At 42.9% G+C, this 22,217-nt stretch overlaps 1 protein-coding gene across 1 annotated transcript in view; it reads left to right on the forward strand.

The window, feature by feature from the left end:
- Positions 1-20,832, forward strand: part of NDRG3 (NDRG family member 3) — a 73,566-nt gene extending 52,734 nt beyond the window's left edge. Inside the window, 8 exon segments of the mRNA XM_005868470.2 lie at positions 8,465-8,568; positions 9,368-9,433; positions 9,556-9,607; positions 14,763-14,810; positions 17,603-17,638; positions 17,728-17,779; positions 20,594-20,737; positions 20,740-20,832. Of these exon segments, the coding sequence (XP_005868532.1) occupies positions 8,465-8,568; positions 9,368-9,433; positions 9,556-9,607; positions 14,763-14,810; positions 17,603-17,638; positions 17,728-17,779; positions 20,594-20,737; positions 20,740-20,774 (537 nt within the window). The 3' untranslated portion in view covers positions 20,775-20,832.
- The last annotated feature ends 1,385 nt before the right edge of the window (positions 20,833-22,217 follow it).

The following is a 22,217-nucleotide window of genomic DNA, read 5'->3' on the forward strand; positions in this document are numbered from 1 at the left end:
ATATATATATATATTATAGATTTTTTACAGAGAGGAAGGGAGAGGGAGAGAGGTAGAGAGTTAGAAACATTGATGAGAGAAAAACATCAATCAGCTCCTCCTGCATACTCCCTACTGGGGATGTGCCTGAAACCAAGGTACATGCCCTTGACCAGAATCAAACCTGGGACCCTTCAGTCTGCAGGCTGACGCTCGATCCACTGAATCAAACCGGTTAGGGCAGCTCCTTTTTTATAGCCATGTCATATTCCATTGTGTAAATGTTTCACAGCTTTTTAATCCACTCATCTGCTGATGGGCTCTTGAGCTGTTTCCAAATCTTAGCTATTGTAAATAATGCTGCTATGAACACAGGGGTGAGACGAGCCAGCACGGCCATGGCATACTCAGCCCCAGGGCGCCTTATGTGCCATGCCAGCTCAGCCTGGTTCAATGACCCTGAGTGGGGGCGATGAAAGGCTTAGAAAAGACAGACAAGAGAATGAAAGCTGGGTCTCGGTGGGACGCTGCTCCTCTGATGGATAGCGCCAACGCCCACAAGCCCTGTCTTTATTTTATAGTAGATGCCACGAGGCAAAGGAGGGACGTGAACAAGATGTTTACAGCATTCTCGTGGGTTTCAATCCTACTCAACTATATGCACCTGCTCTCAGGCACGTGGGGCCACATGTTCGGACCATAGGTTCAAGCTTACAACTATAGCTGTTGGCTATAATTGTGCCGGGAAGGCTCTGCCCTCTAAGCTGGGACTTGCATGTGGCCACGAGAGGACTGTGTCCTCTCATTAGTCCAAGGCTTGAACCTGTCCAAAACACTGTAGCCGCACCCCACACAGGGGTGCATACCAGTATATTCTTTTGAATTGGTGTTTTGGGATTCTTAGGATATATTCCCAGAAGTGGGATTGCTGGGTCAAAATGCAGTTCCATTTTTAATTTTTTGAGGAAGCTCCATACTGTGTTGCACAGTGGCTGTACCAGTCTACAGTCCCACCAGCAGTGTACTAGGGTTCCCCTTTCTCCACATCCTCACCAGCACTTGTTTGTTGATTTATTGATGGTAGCCATTCTGGCAGGTGTGAGGTGATACCTCATTTTAGTTTTAATTTGCATTTTGTTGATGATTAGTGACATTGAGCCTTTTTTCATATGTCTCTTGGCCATCTGTATGTCCTCTTTTGAGAAGTGTCTATTCCAGTCCTTTGTCCATTTTAAAAAATATATATATTTTTATTGATTTCAGAGAGGAAGGGAGAGAGAGATAGAAACATCAATGATGAGAGAGAATCATTGATGTCCACCCCATACTGGGGATTGAGCCCACAACCTGGGCTTTTAAGATTCTCTTTTTGTCTTAATTTTTGGCCTCCTATATAATAAAATGCTAATATGCAGATCGACTGCAGAATGACTGGTCGTTATGATGTGCACTGACCACCAGGGGGCAGACGCTCAATGCAGGAGCTGCCCCCTAGTGGTCAGTGCCTTCCCACATGGGAGCACTGCTCAGCCAGAAGCTGGACTCACAGCTGGCAAGCGCAGCGGCAGTGGCGGGAGCCTCTCCTGCCTCCACAGCAGCACTAAGGATGTCCAACTGACGGTTTAGGCCTGTTCCCCACAGGCCTAAGCCATCAGCTGGACATCCCCCGAGGGCTCCCAAACTGCGAGAGGGCACAGGCTGGGCTGAGGGGATCCCCCTTACCCCGAGTGCATGAATTTCATGTACCAGGCCTCTAGTTTTAATTATAATGTGTTTTGGTCTGGGCCTCTTTGGGTTATTCTTGTTTGGGGCTCTCTGTGCTTCCTGGACATGTACGTCTATTTCTTTCACTAAATAGGGGAAGTTTTCTGTCATTTTTTTCTTCAAATAGATTCTCAATATCTTGCTCTCTTCTCCTTCTGGTACCCCCATAATGTGAGTGTTGGTACACTTGATGTTGTCCCATAGACTCCTTACACTGTCTTTATATTTTTGGATTCTTTTTTTTTCCCCTTCTGATTGGGTGTTTTGCTTTTGCATATTCCAGATCATTGATTTGATTCTTGGAATCTTCTACTTTACTATTGAATCCCTGTAAATTATTCTTTTTTTCTTTTTTCCAAGTATATTTTTATTGATTTCAGAGAGGGAGAGAGAGATAGAAACATCAATGATGAGAGAGAATCATTGATTGGCTACCTCCTGCACACCCCCTACTGGGGGTCGAGCCCACAACCTGGGCATGTGCTCTTGACTGGAATCAAACTTGGGACCCTTCAGTCTGCAGGCCAGTGCTCTATCCACTGAGCCAAACCAGCTAAGACATGTAAATTATTCTTTATTTCAATTGATGTATGCTTAATTTCTGACTGTTCTTTTTTATATGTCTTTGACATTCTCACTTAGTTCCTTGAAAGTCTCACTAAATCCCTTGAAGCTCTCATTAAGATCCTTGAGTAACCTTATAAAAGAATTGTTTTGAATTCTGTATCCAGTAGCTTGCTTACTTCCATTTCATTTGTAACATATTTGTCTCCGCATTTTGACTGCTTCCCTGTGTTTATTTATGTGTATTAGGTAGAGCTGTTAATTCTCCCGAAATTGGTAGGGTAGTCTTGTGAAATAGGTGTCCTGTACGACCCAGTTGCTCAGCCTCCACAGTCACCTGAGCTGGGCACTATAGGTACGCCCCTGTATGGGCTGTGTGCATAGTTTTGTTATAGTTGAGCCTTGGTTGCTATTGGCATCACTGGGAGGAATTGGCCTCCAGGCCAATTGGCTGTGAGGACCAGCTGCATCTACAATGGAAGAGATGCTATGCAGGAAACATTCCAATGGAGCAGGACTTGCTTCAGTGGGGCTTTGGTGCTCACTAAGTCTTCCCCATGCGTGTGTCACTTGTAGATGTATAGAATTGTAATCTGCTATGGCCTGAAGCTGTCCACCAAGTGCACTGGTTCAGGCCTCCTGAGAGGGGCAAAGTCAGCCACTGCCTAGGGCCACCTGGCAGGAGCTACAGAAAGATCTGCAGGTTGCTGCTATTTGTATTGGGGTAGGAAGTGCCCAGGTGAGGCCCAGCTGTGAAGCAAGGCAGGCTGGTGCTACCGCCGGGTCTTCGGTCTTTTATTGATAGGTTTGGGGCATGCTGACTCCAGTTGCTGCTTGTTTAAGAGATTTTTACCAAAGTCTGAAGTCTGAGCCAGGACAGCCATTCATATGGAAAAGCAGCTGCAAACAGCTTGGGTGGGGCTGCAAATTGAATGTGGCCGGGTGTCAGGGAATCACCAGAGCAGAGAACAGTGTGGGCTACTCTGATGGCAGCTCTGTGGCAGGGAAGTCCCAGCACAGGAACAGTGACCCTGTGAGCACCCCTTTCTGGGAGAAAGCTACCTCCCTGAGTTCCTGCCCAGATGCCAGACAGTCCAGTTCCTCCCCATATGTCCCTCGATTCCCCCAAAGCCACCACCCAGCACTGGAACTCAGAGGAAGCTGGACAGTGTAAGTTTGTGTGCCAACCCTTTAAGAGGAACACCTGGGAATCCAGCAGCCTCCATGTCACTCAACAACCTCCATGTCACTAAACCATAATTTACAGCCCAAAGTTTATGGGGACTTCTCTTGCCAGCTCTGGAATCCTGGGCTTGGGGTCTGGTGTGGGGCTGGGACCCCCTGCTTTTCATGGGAGGCCTTGGAGATAACCCTCCTGATTAAAGAAATGCCACATGTGGTGTCAAACCAGCCTGTTCCATACCTCCACCTCTCCTTTTTTTTTTTTAATATTTATATTTTTATTGATTTCAGAGAGGAAAGGAGAAGGCAAGAGAGATAGAAACATCAGTGATGAGAGAGAATCATTGATTGGCTACCTCCTGCACACCCCCTACTGGAGATCGAGCCCGCAACCCAGGCATGTGCCCTTGACCAGAATCGAACCCGGGACCCTTCAGTCCACAGGCAGATGCTCTATCCACTGAGCCAAACCAGCTAGGGCAATGCACTTTCTTCTTTTCTTCTCTAGTTGTAGGACTTCCATTCAGACAGATTTCCGGCAGTTCTGAGTGACGGTTGTTCTGTATTTTAGTTGTAATTTTGATGTGGTTGTGGGAAGCAGTAAGTACAGGTGTTTACCTACACCGCCATCTTGGTTCTCCCTCCCTTTTCATTTTAATGATGGTTTCTTTTGCTGTGCAGAAGCTTTTTAGTTTGATGTAGTCCCATTTTTTTTTCTATGTTTCTCTTGCCTAGGAGATGTATCAGTGAAAATTCTGCTTATGTGAGATGTCTACGATTTTACTGCCTGTATTTTCTTCTAGGATTTTTATGGTTTTGTGCCACTTTGCAGTCTTAATCGAGTCTGCTTAATGAGTGATTAGTTTTCCTTCTGCTTTTCCACTTTCAAAATGTTATTGCTGTTTTCATTTTCTTATCTTTGTTCTTATGAGTTTATGACTGAAAAATAATTTTTTTAATTTTTATTGAAGGAGTAAAGCTGTATTTTAATCCAACATCTTCAATTAGAATTCTCAAATATCATGATCTTTGCACTACGTAATGGTGGGTAGTGTAGTTACTTTTCTGAAGACATAGCATGTTTGGTTTTGACTGTAGACCTTAAAAACCAGTTCACAGACTTCACAAAATTTCATTCTTAGTACACTGGGATAGACAAAGGTGTATAAGATATGGCCCTTGTTCTCTAGGAGCTTACCCTGTGCTATATATATTATAGCACAGGTAAAAAGGGATAAGTAGTAAGATCTACATTTCATTGAGCACCTTCAAATTTCAGATGTTTCATCTACATTAATAAATTCAGTCTAATAATCTCATAATGGGTATTATTCCCACTTTACAGGTGAAGAATGAATTGGTTTACACAAGGTTAGCAGCTAGTAACATATTAGGAGGAGACTTGAAGCCAGGTGTGCCTGAGTCTGAAGTTTTTCTCTTTCTACCATCCCAGGGTCCCTTACAAGAGGTAGTGTGAGGCACCTTAGAGTAATCCAAAGGCAGGAGAGGTGTACTTCTGATTTTGGGATCAGGGAGGGCTTCAAGGTAGAGAAAGTATCCCAGCTGGGTCTTGAAGGGTGGATAAAATTCAACATTTTAGATTTGGGGAGGAAGGAGATCATTCCAGGAATGGGGAATCGTTTGCTCAAAAGCAATGAGAAAGAAATTATAAGACATATTCCGGGGGTATTAAGTAACCTGGGGGCAGACTTCTAGGATACCTGTGAGAGGTTGATTAGGGAAAGCAGTTCTAAGGTTTTCTAACAGTGCCTGGCATGGAAGAATGAGGCTTTGAGTCTTTCATTTGAATATGTTAGAAACACTATTTTAAATAGGGAAAGCCATGACCAGAATTTTAATAATTTTTGTAAAGCAGGAACATCCTCACAATATATACATAATGTGTGTTTAAACTGTATTTTTTTTATATAAATATATTTTATTGACTTTTTACAGAGAGGAAGGGAGAGGGATAGAGAGCCAGAAACATCGATGAGAGAGAAACATCGATCAGCTGCCTCCTGCACAACTCCTACTGGGGATGTGCCCGCAACCAAGGTACATGCCCTTGACCAGAATGGAACCTGGGACCTTTCAGTCCGCAGGCCGACGCTCTATCCACTGAACTGAGCCAAACCGGTTAGGGCTAATCTGTATTTTATTTTAATATTTTTATTGATTTCAGTGAGGAAGGGAGAGGAAGAGAGATAGAAACATCAATGATGAAAGAGAATCATTGATCGGCTGCCTCCTGCATGCCCCACAACTGGGGATCGAGCCCACAATTTGGGGGTGTGCCCTGATCAGGAATCGAACCATGACCTCCTGGTTCATATGTTGAGGCTCAACCACTGGGCCACCCGGCTGGTCAGATACATAATGTGTGTTTAATTAAAAACGTGTAAGGTCATAGACCAGGGGTCCTCAAACTTTCTAAACAGGGGGCCAGTTCACTGTCCCTCAGACCGTGAGAGGGTCGGACTATAGTTTAAAAAAAAACTATGAACAAATTCCTATGCACACTGCACATATGTTATTTTGAAGTAAAAAAAACGGGAACAAATACAGTATTTGTATTTGCATGTGACCCGCGGGCTGTAGTTTGAGGAACCCTGTCATAGACAATGGGTTGTCACAAGGCTGATTGGTTCATTTAAAATTCAAATAAGCGAATGTTTGTATTGCTTTTATTGCTTTGAAATGGAAACAAATAAGGTTTTTAAACATGAATAATCTCATCTTCAGTAATAGAAAAAAAACACAGTGATACCCCCTTTTTTAATCTATCACATTAGCAAGGATTAAAGAGTGATCATTTGTACTAGCCAGGGTTGTGGGGAAACAGGTAGTATTAATAAATGAGACAGCTCCAAATGTCCTAATAAGGAATGACCCCTGCCATACTTTAAGTGGAAAAGCAGTGTGTAAAATAGTAAGTCTAACAATTTGTGTTTTTTTAAAAGGTGGGTCGGTGGGGGGCAATTTATACATAACAGCTTTGCCTAAGAAGTGCTGTTAGCACTTAAGTCAGTTTTACTTCTTTTATATCAGTATCATTTCTTCCCTTTTTTATCTCCAACTTTGCTACTCAAGTTCCTCGCCAGACCTTCAAGGGGGAGCTGGCTAGATAACTACATCTCTAATTATTGTGTGCTTCATTTATTGTTTATTTTTCTTACTATAATACCTTTAGTGTTTACTAAGTTTCCTTGCAGTGATTCCAGTGCACTACAGCTTCAGGTAGACTGTGATCCATTTGGTCAGTTTCCAACTGTATTCTTGGCTCACATCATCCATATGACAGTGAGAAGGCAAACAAATGTTGTCTTTATCTCTATTTCTCTCCCAAGGATTGCTGGTGACCTTTACACACTGCCCTGGAATAAGTGACTCTCTTGCTATCCCTGATGCATTTTTTCCCCTCCAATGCTAACATTTTCCCTCTGCTTAAAACTGCTTACTGGTGTGTGTGTGTGTGTGTGTGTGTGCGCGCGCGCCTACACATATGTACATATGTACATATATGCTTATGTACCCAAGAATCTGGCAACTTGTTCTGATGGTCTCTGAGAAGGCCAGCAAGAGAAGGACCATTGGGCAGTGGGTGGTAGGGAGGGAGACTCACTTCTTATTGTGTATGCCATTTTGTTTCTTTTGAATTTTATACCTTTAATAGTGTTGGTAATAAGATTAAATTATAAATTGACTTAGTAAGATATCAAATGGAATATAATATATATTTCTATAATGTATATTATTAAATGACTAGAGGCCTGTTACATGAAATTTGTGCACTTGGGGGGGGGCGTCCCTCAGCCCAGTCTGCACCCTCTCCAATCTGGGACCCCTCGAGGGATGTCCTACTGCCGGACATCCCCCTCACAATCTGAGACTGCTGGCTCCCAACTGCTCGCCTGCCTGCCTGCCTGCCTGACTGATTGCCCCGAACTGCTTCAGCCTACCAGCCTGATCACCCCCTAACAACTCCCCTGCCAGCCTGATCGATGCCTAACTGCTCCCCTGCTGGCCCAATTGCCCCCAACTGCCCTCCCCTACAGGCCTGGTCACCCCCAATTGCCCTCCCCTGCAGGCCTGGTCACCCCCAACTGCCCTCCCTCCCCTGCAGGCCCACTTGCTCCTAACTGCCCTCCCCTGCTGGCCATCTTGTGGCTGTGGGCGTCGCCATCTTTGAGGGCATGGTAGTCAATTAGTATATTCCCTTCTTAGTGGCTGTGGGCGCCACCATCTTTGAGGGTGGGGCAATCAATTAGCATATTTGCTCCTTATTGGCTGTGGGCGCTGCCATCTTTGAGGGTGGGGCAGTCAATTAGCATATTCCCTCCTTATTGGCTGTGGCCACCACCATCTTTGTGATGGCGTGAGGTCAGTAAGCATATTCCCTTTTTATTAGATAGGATAGTATATAAATAGTAATATACTAGTTATATCATTTAAGACACAGGTAAATTAATTATGCTAATTAAGAGATTTATGGCTATTAAGAGAAATGTTACTTTCCATTTATTTTAAGTTTACAGTTCATATAACTTTTCTTACATAATCCTTAAAACAACCCTGTAGCTGGTTATTATCTTCATTTTACAGATACTTTCTCTGTTTTTATGAGAAATGGTAGATCATGAAAAAAACACAAATAAGGAAATGGGTTCAGAATGGTTAGGTGACCTGAGTTCCACAGATAGTACTTGAATCCAAATCTAGGGCAGTTTTCCACTGAGCTGAAGGTAGTGTTATTCAGCATATTCCCAAGTTTTTGCACTTGACCTAGAGTTGGCTACCATCCTTTTCCATCACAGATCCTTTGGTGCCCTCATCCAACACAGAATGTGGCACTGAACCAGTCTGATACAAATATGGGCAGGGAGATTTGGTTTCGGACATTGATATTGCAAACCAAACACAGGAGGCTTATACTGTAACTCAGAAGTTTACTTGCGTCTTTCAATTGTTCTAGGAAGAGTTGCAGGCCAACCTGGACCTGATTCAAACCTACAGACTCCATATTGCCCAAGATATCAACCAAGAAAACCTACAGCTCTTCCTGTGTTCTTATAACGGGTACAGTTGTTTCCTATTTACTTAAATGCAGACCAGGTCTAAAAACATAATGGACTTTTAGGGGAGCGGGGCAGGGGAGATGAACTGCTGCTTCTAATATGTGATGGGATTGTTTTTGTGCTGTTTTACCTACCACAATAGAAGACGAAGGGCTTTTAGACAGGAAAACATCTATCAAGAAGAATGAATGAACTGAAGGCTGTTTTTTGCAAGTTCAAATACCAGTTGTTTTTAGGTGTTTTGAGATTAAAAGTACCTAAAGTTATGTACACATATAAAAACACACAATTTGAGGTAGCACAGAAAAGTGCATGTGGGGGGGACAAATGATAGAAATCTTGGGCCTTGATTCAGTTTCTCTTTGCCAACATCTTGTAGAAGTAACACATGAACAGAACCTCATTCTTTTTAGTCAATAACTATGTTAGTTACAAGGAAAACATCCTCCCCCCCAAAAAATACCCCTTCTCTTAAAAGGAATTTATTCCTTTATAAACAGGTTGGAAAATTAAATACCCTTAGGACTTGAGGATTTCAGTAGCATTCCTGTTGAGTTTTACGGTTGCCTCCTTTAGCATCCCACGTAGTCCTTCAGGGTTGAGCTAGGAGCCTGTTCCTGCTCTGTACTGTTCAGGGTGGCTACTTGTGAACAAACTGCATAAGGGCCCCTTCCCTCATCGGGTGTGAGGGAAAGATAGTTTTTACATTCCCTGAAATATTTTGGTTTTCATGACCAGGAAATAACCTGAGTTGTCATGATTTTACCTGAAAAAGAGCATTGCTTCCTTTGTTTCTCTAGACGCAGAGACCTGGAGATTGAAAGACCCATGCTGGGCCAAAATGATAACAAATCAAAGACTTTAAAGTAAGTCCCTCAGTTTCCCCTCTAAATTGCTGGATATCTTTGCCTTTCATAGATGAATTCAGGGTTCAGTGGAGCTTATGTTCTGCTTGCTGAGTGTTGCCTCTTATTTTGGCTTTCTGCAGGTGTTCCACTTTATTGGTGGTAGGGGACAGTTCACCCGCAGTTGAGGCTGTGGTAAGTATGTCCTGATGTGAAGATGAATGAGATTAAAATGTAATAAAATGTGTATAGCACACTGCTGGTGTGCTAGAAACAGTTTGTAAATACTAGTTTTTGTTATTTCTGATTACGAATATAAGTTCTTGCTCTTTGTTATAAATGAATTCCTCCTTCATCACTAGGTTTCATCAGAAGGGATCAGTTCACTTTGTGTCAAGTGGTTCAACTAAACGCTATTTGCTTATTGTCAGATTGTTCTACAGCCACCATAAATCTGGAACTGAATCAGCAGGCTGGAAGGCTGCCGGAGCCTGTATGCTTTTCTCTACCTCCTTCTTAAGCACATAGCACATAGCACATTGTTAAAAATAATATATGCTCATTGTAGAAAATATGAAAAAAAATGGAAAATAGAAGAACTTGAGGAAAAATCATGATCCAGTTACCTAAAGACAAACTTATTTTATTTTTTTAAATATATTTTATTGATTTTTTACAGAGAGAAAGGGAAAGGGATAGAGAGTTAGAAACATCGATGAGAGAGAAACATCGATCAGCTGCCTCCTGCAAACTCCCTACTGGGTATGTGCCCGCAACCAAGGTACATGCCCTTGACCAGAATTGAACCTGGGACCCTTCAGTCCGCAGGCCGACGCTCTATCCACTGAGCCAAACCGGCCAGGGCGACAAACTTTTATACTATAAGTTTTTTACAAGGTTTTAGGACTTGATTACTTAATACTGTTGATGGCATTTTCTCATAGTATAAAGTCAGTATATCTGTGTAATTCAGTCTTTTTTTTATTTAATATGTATTTTATTGATTTTTTACAGAGAGGAAGGGAGAGGGATAGAGAGTTAGAAACATCGATGAGAGAGAAGCATCGACCAGCTGCCTCCCGCACACCCCCTACTGGGGATGTGCCCGCAACCAAGGTACATGCCCCTGACCGGAATCGAACCTGGGACCCCTCAGTCCCCAGGCCAACACTCTATCCAGTGAGCCAAACCGGCTAGGCCTAATTCAGTCTTATAAGTGTACCTTTGTCTATTTAACCTCATTCTCCTGTTGATTATTTCTAATTTTGTCCCATTAATATGTTCTGTTGAACATCTTTATAAAATCTGCCTGAATCTTTAGTTATTTTCCTGGGGTGGATATCCAGAAGTGTTTCATAAACCTTTGTAAGATTTTTGATATATTTTGCCAGATTCCTTTCTAAAAAGGACTCATCAGTATGTTGCCACCAGCAATGTTTGAGAATGCCTGTCCAGCACTAGATTTTTAAATTCTGTTAATTAATTGATAGGTTAATTAATTTGTACTACTTTGGTTACAAATGAAGTGACAGTTTTTCATGTCTATTAGCATTTGCTTGTGTTTCCCACAGCATATATATAACTTAAAGTACCTGTGTGTGAAGTTACCTGGTTATCTCTGGCAGCCTTCACTTTTGCCCTTTTTAGAGCAAAATGTTAGGGAGTAAGGCTTTTTGGAAAGGGAGCCTAATAACTAATCAGGAGTGTAGACATAGGCAAAAAGGTGGGGCTGGGAGAGGGAGTGTTTACAGGGTGAGATACAGTTGATGATACATTATATTCACATCACCCTGTATTGCCCTGTAAAACAGTCTCTCTCTCGTATAGAATACATGACATGGCTTGAGCACATAGGCAGCTGACCCTCACGTCCAAAAAAAAATTTCCCCCCAAAAGGTAATCCTATATAATAAAAGGCTAATATACAAATTGTTCCACTGGGAGTTCGACCGCTTGTTATGTTGTGCACTGACCACCAGGGGGTGGTGTGGAACATGGTGGGGATTGGTGACACAGAGCTGGCAGCAGGTGGCAGTGGAGGCGCTGCTGGCCCCCATGGGCCCCAGACCCACCACACACACACACACAAACACCCCAATTGGGGCAGGCCGACCGGATCCCACCCATGCACGAATTTGTGTACTGGGCCTCTAGTAAAATTATAGTGATAATCCCAGTTCACCAAGAAGGATTTTTATAAAGGTCAGTCTTTTCTGGCCGAAAAGGTAGAGATAGGTTCTGTGAAAACATCTATCAAAAACATTTTTTCGCCCTGGCTGGTGTGGCTTGATTGGATCATTGTCCCGTACACTGGAAGGGCATGGGTTTGATTCGTGGTTTAGGACACATACCTAGGCTTTGGATTTAATCCCTGGTTGGGGCGAGTACAAGAGACAACCAATTGATGTTTCTCTCTCACATTGATGATTGATGTTCTCTCTCCCTCCCCCCTTCCTCTTTCTAAAATCAATAAATATATCCTCAGGTGAGGATTTAAAAATACATTTTTATTTCAAAGAGGAAGGGAGAGGAAGAGATAGAAACATCAATGATGGGAGAGAATCATTGATCAGCTGCCTCCTCCACTCCCCCTACTGGGAATTGAGCCGGCAACCCAGGCATGAACCAGTGACCTTCTGCTACAGGGAACGATGCTCAACCAACTGAGCCACACCAGCCAGGGCTCACACCTTTTTTTGTTGTTAATCCTCACTTGAAGATATTTTTTCCATTGATTTTTTTTGAAAGAGAGTAGAAGGGAGGAAAGAGAGGGAATGAGAGAGAGAGAGAGAGAGAGAGAGAGAGAGAAGCATTGATGTGAGAGAGACACATCAATAGATACATTGATTGTTTGCCTCCTGTATGTGCCCCAACTGGGGTTGGGAATTGAACCTGCAACCCAAGTATGTGCCCCCTTGACCGGGAATCAAACCCTCTACTCTTTGGTGTAGTGGGCCAACGCTCTAACCACTGTTCAGAGCCCAGTGGGTGGGGCTCACACCTTTCATGTTTATAGAGAAGAACATTGCTAGCCCTATCTGTGCCACAAAGTAGATGCTGTTCTAGATAGATTCAGATCTAGCTCCCAGCCAGAGCACTTCAATCCCACAAGCTAGTAGAGAATAGAGGCCTGTCTATGCATGGAAGAGCAAGAAGAAACTCAAACAAGTTCTAGTCACTGTTGGTAGCTATTGTTTTTAGCATATGTGCTGCCAAAGTGAGCACTGTTGCTAGCTATTCTTGCTCACATTCATTCAGCATCATTTTTTGAGCTTTTCTTATTTGCCTGATGTTATAGAGAATACAAAAAGAGTAAGATGGAGTCTCTGCATTTGGGGAGTAAACATGTAAAAAAATAACCATTGTGCTTAGCCTACCAGATATGGAGACTTCTTACAAAGTTATAGAAATTACAAATTGTTGAACCAAAGGGAAGCATGATTTATTATATTAAACTGAACTTGGGAGTTTATTCTTCTAGAAAATATTTATTGCCTATCTGCTGTATTCTAAGCACTGTGTCTGGCAGTTTTTTAATTCTACCTTTTAGGCCCTGGCCATTGTGCTCAGTTGGTTGGAGCATTGTCCTGTACACCAAAAGGTGGCAGGTTCAATTCCTGGTCAGGGCACATACCCAGATTGCAGGTTTGATCCCTGGTGTGCAGGAGGCAATATATTGATGTTTCTTTCTCCCTTTCCCTTCCTCTCTCTAAAATCAATAAAGTTCTTTAAAAAAAAATTCATCCTGGCTGATGTGGGTCAGTTGGTTGAGTTTCATCCCATGCTCAAGAGGTCACCGGTTCCGTTCCTAGTCAGGGCATATGCCCGGGTTTCAGGCTCAATCCCCTGTGGGGGAGCATGCAGGAGGCAGCCAATTGGTGTTTCTTACTCATTGATGTTTCTCTCTCCCTCTACCTTCCTCTCTCTCTAAAATTAATAAAAACATTTTAAAAATAAATAAATCTACCCTTTAGGGTTAATGCATATTCTGTAGTAAACTAGTATGTTTGTTTATCACTGCTTGTATTGTTATTTGTATAGAGTAAAAACTTTGATTTGGTGATCCTAACTTTTCAGTCATCCCCTGATTTTATAAGTGTTTTGAATGTACCTGCCCAGAGCAAAAGTTCAGCTGAATCACTGGTTCTTTCCTTGGTAATTTCAAAACCTAACTGTCTCTCTGCCTCTGCAATCCGTCATACAGGCCACTGCTGGTTACTCTCTTTAAACAGCTCATACCCTGTCACCTAAGAAACCTTCCATGGCTTTTTGCCTTCTGTGGTAATCGTCAGTGTGCTTCTGCAGTCTCAACCCACTTGTGTCCTCCTCATAAGACTCTTGCCTCTGAAACACTACACGTGCTCTGTACATCCACTTCACATCCCCTGGGTCTTTGTTTATGCTTTCCCCCTGACTCTGGAAGCCTTCAAACACCCACCACTTCTTACTGTATCTCTAGAAAGTCTAGTCATTCTTCTATACTCACTCAGCTCACTTGTGAAATTTTAAAGTGATGTCATTCTGCCTTGTATTATGTTTTCATCACACTAGATTCCAGACTCTTAGTGTACAGTACTTTGTATGTCCGTGCTTGGCAAATGTGTAAAAGGTGAGGGATCCAGTTGATCAGATTGGCCAGAAAACATGGCTAAATCTAGAGATTATCTCCCCAAAACATGTTTTTAAGGTCCCTGCCTTTGTGGATACAGAAGTACAAGATACCAAATATGTAAATACACAAGGTTATAATTGTTCATTATGGTAACTGTTGTGAGAGAAAAACCATAGAGGGTTCAACTTTAGATGAAACAGTCAAAAAGACCTTGAGGCACAAAAGAGTCTGGGTGCAAGGAATGGCAAACCCACTACCTCCAGAACATAGGAAAAGGTAAGAAATGGAGGTGCACAGGGCTCAGCCAGGGTCAGTTGTCTGGGAAGCCATCAGGACCACAGCAGGTGATCATGGCCACAGGTCCAGTTTGCTTTTTAAAGACGTTAGTAATTTGCCCCCATGTTATGTAAAGTGGTAGAAGGAATTAAATTCAACATGTGATTCTTTAAAGACTCTACTTGTAACTGATTCAGAAGTGAAATTAGCCAGATTTTTAGATCTATTCAGAAATGTAAGATATAAAGAGCATCATATAAATATATCTCCCATTTTATTTATTTATTTATTTATTTGTTTGTTTATTCATTCATTCATTCATTCATTCATTCATTCATTCATTCATTTTGGCTGATTCAGCCACCTCCAAACAGCTGTTGATCTGGAAGATCATTCTCATGCCAAGCTATTTCTTATATTTCTAGTAGTTCCTAAATTTTCCTCCTTTTTTTTTTTTTTTAGGTTGAATGCAATTCTCGCCTGAATCCTATAAATACAACTTTGCTAAAGGTAATACATCTTCTTTCCTTATTGCCAACCATATCAGAGTATTTTATACATGGTTCCGATTACTGTATTTCTAGAATAGTTGCCCAGAAAGAAGGAAAGCTTCTTTCTCTCTCTCTCTCTGAGATTCTCTCATTCCTTTTTTATTAAGAAAAAATTTTCTTAATATATTTTCATTGTAGAAAATTGGAAAATAGAGAAAAGTAGAAAGAATAATGTAAGTAAAAATTATCCATAATCCTACACCCAAAGGCAACCTATGGTAAAAATACTGATGTCTTTTTCCTATACATTTTTAGATCATTAAGACTATAGGATATTTATAGCATTGATTTCTTTTAATATATTTTTATTGATTTCAGAGAGGGAGAGAGAGAGAGAAATGTTAGTGATGAGAGAAAATCATTGATTGGCTGCCTCCTGCACACCCCCTACTGGGGATCAAGCAGCAACCCGGGCATGTGGCCTTGGCCAGAATCAAACCCGGGACCCTTCAGTCTGCAGGCCAATGCTCTATCCACTGAGCCAAACCAGCTAGGGCTAGCCCTGTTTTCCTCAACTTTTTTGACTTGAGCATCTTCCGTGTCATCATATACTTCATAAGCATTATTTAATTTTGTGAAAATTAAGATAATGGATAGAAATTCTTTATATGCTAAATCCTATTGTATTAGTGAGGAAGCTCCCAATAACCTCTCTTTTAGGCAAATAGAGAACAGCTCATGTACTAAATTTTTAGGGTTAGTATCAAGTTTCTCCCCCTTTTGATTGAACTCCAGGCAAGAGCATTAATCTTGCTTTTTCTAGCACTTCTAGTGTAATGTTTAGGGACTGACCCTTTGGTTCAAATTTGGATTACTGTAGATATGAGTGCTGATTTTATGTTGCTTACTGCTGCTTTCTCAGCCTGAAACACCTGCTTTCTTCCTTTTCTCTTCGAAGTGTGATTGAAAAGGAAGTGCTGTCACCAGAAGCAGCCCATAGTTCCTGGAAATATAGCATGAGATTAATACTCAGAGGTGACAAAATTAAGTGTTCTGGGGTCCAGGTGATGGACGAACTAGTCTAAAATATGAATGTTTTTAAAGTTCGTGGTTTCAAATTAGTTTCTCCCGGCAGGTTTGAATCCATACTCCAGAAACAGAAAAGTGAACTCTACAGTAGCCATAGATGTGGGCAAAAGTGCCCATCTACAACCCAATGAGTGAACTGACTCTCCAACTATTTGATAGATGTCAAGCTTGGAAATAGTTCCTCCCAATATTCTTTCTCTGCATATGGCAACTGATTTATGGTTCTAATCAGATTTTGACTCCTAAATATCATAAAAATATAACCTGTGCCAGTGAGGTCTGTTTTATACTTAAATCATGTTAAATGTTTGTCCCTGCTCTTATGCTTATAATTTTCAGGGCGCTGTTTCTTATTAACCCCAAATTTCTTTACCTTCTATAGTATCCCATGTGCTAAATAATAGTCCCTCCCTCAAGGAAAGTTTTTGTGCTGGTGAATAGAAACCATGGGGTTCACATCTCTTTTTTTTAAATGCCAGTCAGCCTGAATAGGATACTGTCTATGAGTACCAAATGCATAACAGGGGAAGGAGAGGGGTGGGCTCTTGGTTAGCCATCATGCCCTAGAAGCAGTATTCTCTGCAGACTGACAGAATCTGCATCACCTGGGAGTTTGTTGCAAATGCAAATTCTTGAGCCCCAACCCAGAATCTCTAGGGCAGGAACCCAAGATTCTGAGTTTTAACGAGTCCTCCAGGTAATTCCAATGCATGCAAATAGAACTCTAGAAATCCTTGCACAAGTGAGAATAACCAGATGTAAAGATTTATGAAGTGCCCTGACATGTGTGGCTCGGTTGGTTGCCATCCTGTACATCAAAAGGTCACCAGTTCAGTTCCCAGTCAGGGCACATACCCAGTCGGGGTGCATGCAGGAGGCAACCGATCAGTGTTTCTCTCTCCCTCTTTTTTCTTTCTCTATAAATAAATAAATAAGTTAAAACATTAAAAAAAGAAAAAAAGATTAATGAAGTGAGAGACAGCCTCATCAAATCTAGCTATGGCAGGAAAGTGGCTGATCAAGCGAGTTGGCCGAATCCACACCAGCACCTGATTTTTAATTTATTTTTTTAATCGTCACTCGATATTTTTCCATTGATTTTTAGAGAGTGGAAGAGAGAGGGAAAGACAGAGAGAAACATCGATGTGAGAGAAACACATCAATTGGTTGCCTTTTGCACGTGCCCTGACCAGGGCCAGGGCCGGGGAGGAGCCTGCAACCTATGGACCCTTTGGTCCACAGGCCAACACTCTATCCACTGAGCCAAACCGGCTGGGGCCAGCTCCTGATTTGAGAATCCCCTTAGTCATGGAATAAATATAATATAGAGCTGAGAGGGAACTTGGAACACACGAACCCTGAGAAGTTAGGGTCACTCTGAGGACTCTGAGAGTAACATTCTTCAGGTGGAGGCGGAACCATGGTTGGTGGTGGTTAACTCCACCACCACCCCTAACAGAAAAGTCCCGCTGTGGGCCTGAAAGCTAGGCTCTGCACCTTACTGATTAAGTAACAGTATTTTCAGATGTATGTACCAGGTCATTGCTAGAATATAAGTCTTTGTATAAGAGTGCATTGAGGAGATGTATACTTGGAAGCAGTTAAACATTAAATTAAGGAACCTAAAATTCAATCCTTTCCTGTTTGAAAGGACTCGTGGATATTCAGAACATTTCCCTTAAGTGTAAGTTCCAGCTGACTTACATATTTTTCCTCTTTTAGATGGCAGACTGTGGTGGACTGCCCCAAGTAGTTCAGGTAAGGAGATTTTTTTTTTTTAAAGCACTTATTTGACTCTGCCTCATTGCCTGTACAAACATTAATGCCTTCTTATTTTGTCACCCTAGCCTGGGAAGCTCACTGAGGCCTTCAAGTACTTTTTGCAGGGAATGGGATACAGTGAGTAGTATACAATTTTCTATCTAGCAAAAATTTATTGGTGTTGGGGTCATTTTGACATCTTGTGGGAGCCCACAATTCTCTGCGCTAGCCAGCCTGAAGTCAAGAAGAAACGAAAACGGTTCTGCAGTGTGTGTGTGTGTGTGTGTGTGTGTGATGAGCTAAAACACTTATTAAAACAATTAGAGGTTATATGCCAAGCACTCTGTATTTATAACCTTAAGAGGTAAGTTCTGCTATTTGTTCTATTTTATAGAAGAAATTAAGGCTCAAAGAAGCTAAGCACATTTCCTAGAGTGTAACAGTTCAGCCACAGAGCCATGTTCAAACCCTGGAAGTCTGATTCCAGAGCCCCCACACTGAACCACTGAAGCTTAGGCTGGCCTACCTGTAAATCTGAAATTATGATTTGCATTTAAACTCAGCTGGTTAATGACTCCTATCCTAGAGCAGCGGTCACCAACCTTTTGGACCTCACAGACCACCAGTGGTCTGCGGACCACCGGTTGGCGACTGCTGGCCTAGAGAAACAAAAGGGTGACTAGAGAAGAAAAGGGTAGTGTCCCTCAGCTAAATCTGCTCCACAGCAGGAGGTGAACTTTCTAGAGTGAGTCAAGGGATGTGTCCATAGCACGTGCCGCTGTCCTGATCTCTTGAATTGTGAGACCCCTGAGCTTTCTTATTTGTCACAGACTATCCACACTTGCTCCTTTCTTGGAGTTTTAAGAAAAACTCTTCCACCCAGGTACAGAGCTGTTTACCTAGTAGGGTGGTTTTCTCCTGTTTTTGGTATTAGTGCGGATAATGGCCATTGGGCAGCAGCTGGTCCCCTGGGTCTAGCCCAATACCTGGCAGGAAAAGCATGTATGTGTTGTCTAGAGTGGCTATGTGATCCCCGTCTGTGATCTACCACCAATCAAGCCCATACCTTGTCCTTCTGGGCCACTGGGAGGGACAGGAGCCCCTTTCCCAGCCAGTTCTCTCATCCTTCTCCGAGAAAACAGTTGGTCTTCCAGCCCATTTCTTTCTCTTTTTTTTTTCCCTTTTAATATATTTTTATTGATTTCAGAGAGGAAGGGAGGAGAGAGAGATAGAAACATCAGTGATGTGAGAGAATAATTAATCGGCTACTTCTTGCACGCCCCCTACTGGGGATTGAGCCCACAACCCAGGCATGTGCCCTGACTGGGAATCGAACCATGACCCCTGGTTCATAGGTCGATGCTCAACCACTGAGCCACACCAGCCAGGCCTTCCAGCCCATTTCTAATCCAGAGCAGGGTAGGCTGTTTATAGTGGAGGGGAAGACCTTTGACTGGTTGAGAGAAGTAACATCTGAGATTCTATAGAGCATCAGTCAGCCTCACCTGTCTGAGATAAAACTTCAACCCTGGCACTATGGCCAATGTAGCTCAGTTGATTGCATGTCATCCCATGCACCAGAAGGTTGCCGATTCTATTCGGGGTCAGGACACATGCCTGACCCCAATAGGGAAGGTACTGGAGCAGCCAATTGATGTTTCTCTTTCACATCAATGTTTCTCTCCCTCTCCCTTCTTCTCTCTAAAATAGTTTTTTAAAAAGCATATTTAAAAAGCAGGAAACAAAAACTTAATCCTTGGCTTAAGAGTATTCTGTCAGTGTCTGCTAGGCAGCTGAGGTTGCCACTTGGCACTCTCGGGTCACTAACCTGCCTTTTCCTGTGTCCACCTGCTTCCAGTCCCGTATGTGCAGCTCAGTCACCTGAGCACCGAGTCAGGTACCTTCCTCTGTGCTGGCCCTGCTCCCGCCTCCCAGCCATGCTCTCCTGGCTGCATTGGCTGCCTGCAGCATGTCCGCAGTTTTCCTGTGCAGTGAGAGCCTGATAGAACGTGGCTCATTGTGCCCCAAGAGTGTTAGCCTGCAGGTCTAGCCCTGGGCCACCAGAAAGGAAGAAAGGAGTGGATTATACTAGTAATAGCGCTTCATCTCATCATCCTAAGTTGAGTTACAGGAGCACTGAAACTTTATAGGCAGGGCCCCTCTTCCCCCATTACCTACTGAACCTTGCATTAACTCCCAGACACAAGAATCAAAGGGCTGCCTTGATTCTAAATAGGACCATCAGAACCTGTGCCTAGAAATTTCTGCAGGTGATGGCATCTTTTGACCCCAGCATTTGAAGTAACAGGAGGGGGAATGGCTGGTGCTTCGGGAAGATAGGCAGAGAGGTTATGCCAGGTAAGGCCCTGTTCTGGCCAAGTGGAGGACCTTAGGCTCAAAGCAGTGGCAAAACAGGAATCTGAGTTAGACACCCACCCTCAGAGTCCTTCCTGCTCTGGCAGCCACCAGCTTCAGGCATGTCTCCTCCCCAGTAGCAAGGGTAGCCTGTAGACATGGATGGTAGTCTTGTTGTATCGGGCTTGCACTGTGTTTGTGAAACACCTTCATACTTGTGTGGTTTGTCTTTCTTTTTGGTTTATTCTTGCATGCACTGCAGGTTTTGGTTACCTGTGTGGGTTCCCAAAGCTTCCTCCCTAATTATTCATTATGAATGGCGTGGGCATAGCTAAGAGGCATACTCTGGACTTAGGTTTTTCCTTGTTCTGCTGTGGACAAGAATCAACTGAGATTCCAGATCTAGAGGATTAAAGCAGCCTTGCATATAGCTACTCACCTTGAGCAAATAATGCAAAGTGAAGATGGCTTTGTCTTGTCCTGGGTGTCACCTTAAATGGATTGGGAAAGCTAAACATAAAGCCTTTGGTGAAACTTCTGGATTAACTGAGTTTAACCAGGGCTCCATCTTCTAGTCCTCTTGGTTCTTTTTTACAGTACCATCTGCCAGCATGACCCGGCTCGTCCGATCACGAACCCACTCAACCTCAAGTAGTATCGGCTCTGGAGAAAGTGCCTTCAGCCGGTCTGTCACCAGCAGTCAGTCAGATGGAACTCAAGAATCCTCTGAGTCCCCTTATGTTCTGACAGACACCAGACCATGGAGGTGTCCTGCTAAGCACATGCTCCTCCCCTGGACCATGCAAGTCCATCCTCCTCAAACAACCACTCCACAATATAACATTTCATCCAGCAAACCGGCATCTATCTTTACTCCTGCATGGCCACTGACTCTTTCTCTCTGGTATCCTGGATTTATCATTCTCTGCCTGCCCACGCCCCTTTTTGTATGTACCAGGAACCACTTCCATGCCATTACTGTAACATTCCAACATCTTTAACTGATCAAATCTCCATATCTTCTCTTGCCAGCTTTTCTCCATGCTTTCCCAACTACATATCTGATAAGATTCTTTAATCCTGACGTATGTGTGTGAGCACGCGTGTCTGTGTTTGTGTGTGCATAGATCTGTGGTTTTAGACATGCTTTCTTGTAGAGCTTCTGCAAAACAAAAAAACAAAAAAGGGACTTTTTTTTGCATTTTCAATGGTGTTTTTAGGGGAAATATACAGAACAGCTTTCTAGATGGGGTAGGTTACTACATTCTCTTTTGGTTCCAAATTGGTCAACAAGATTTGCAAGGTGACTTCTGAAGAGAGCAGCTCTGAGGAATGTGGAAGATCATAATCACTGTTTGGACTCTTGACTGATTGTGACCAATAGAAGGGAGCCTATTACATAGAGAAGCAGGCAGGGTGCCCAGCGACCTTCTCCTGTCCAAGTGAATTTTCATACACTATTCTGTAAGTAAAGGGAGGGATATGTACTGTTAGAAGCCCATGAATAATGAGGTTCTGGTGCAACATGGAGTAGTTCCCAGGGAGTGGGCATGGCTTAATTATTGGACTCTATTAGAACAGGAAGGTTGAAAACAAAATGCCAGGCATTCACTCTGCTGGAGCAAAACTGTCTGCTACTACTACCAGACATCTGCAAGAAATGCCTCCAGGTCTGTGATGGAGAGATGGAGAAACACTCTCCATCCTCCAAAAAGGGAGAGGTATGGCCTGAAAATTATGTAGGTGGTGAGGAAATGGCAGTGGGAAGAGGAACTGGCATTAACATAATATCCTATTTAATAAGAATAGCCTTTTTTGCAGCAAATTTAATGGAAGCTAAGTGAAGTTGAGATAGGACTCATTTCTCAGGAAGATTCTTAATTCTGTGAACTCTTTTGTAGGAGGGAAGGGGTCAGTCTGTAAGGGCAGCCTGTTCAGGTAACATTGTGTTCAGTCTACTACTGTGTGAGTATCACTGGGTGGAGGGTGAAACCAGCTGCCACACAGCCAGGGCGCAGCTATTGAGAGCACCGAGATGAAAACACAGGGCGACACAATTCCAAATCTTAGGAAGGGGCTTTCTCGTCGTAGTATTCGCTTTCTGCCAAGATAGGGAATGCGCCACTCTGCCGGAGGACGCCTTTTTACAGATTATTAAATAAAGCTGTATATGTCTCTTGTTACCCAACTGCTGGTCTTATTTCTCTCAAGCCACTCACTG

Source organism: Myotis brandtii, unplaced genomic scaffold (assembly GCF_000412655.1).
Source record: "Myotis brandtii unplaced genomic scaffold, ASM41265v1 scaffold27, whole genome shotgun sequence".
NCBI classification, from domain to species: Eukaryota; Metazoa; Chordata; class Mammalia; order Chiroptera; family Vespertilionidae; genus Myotis; species Myotis brandtii.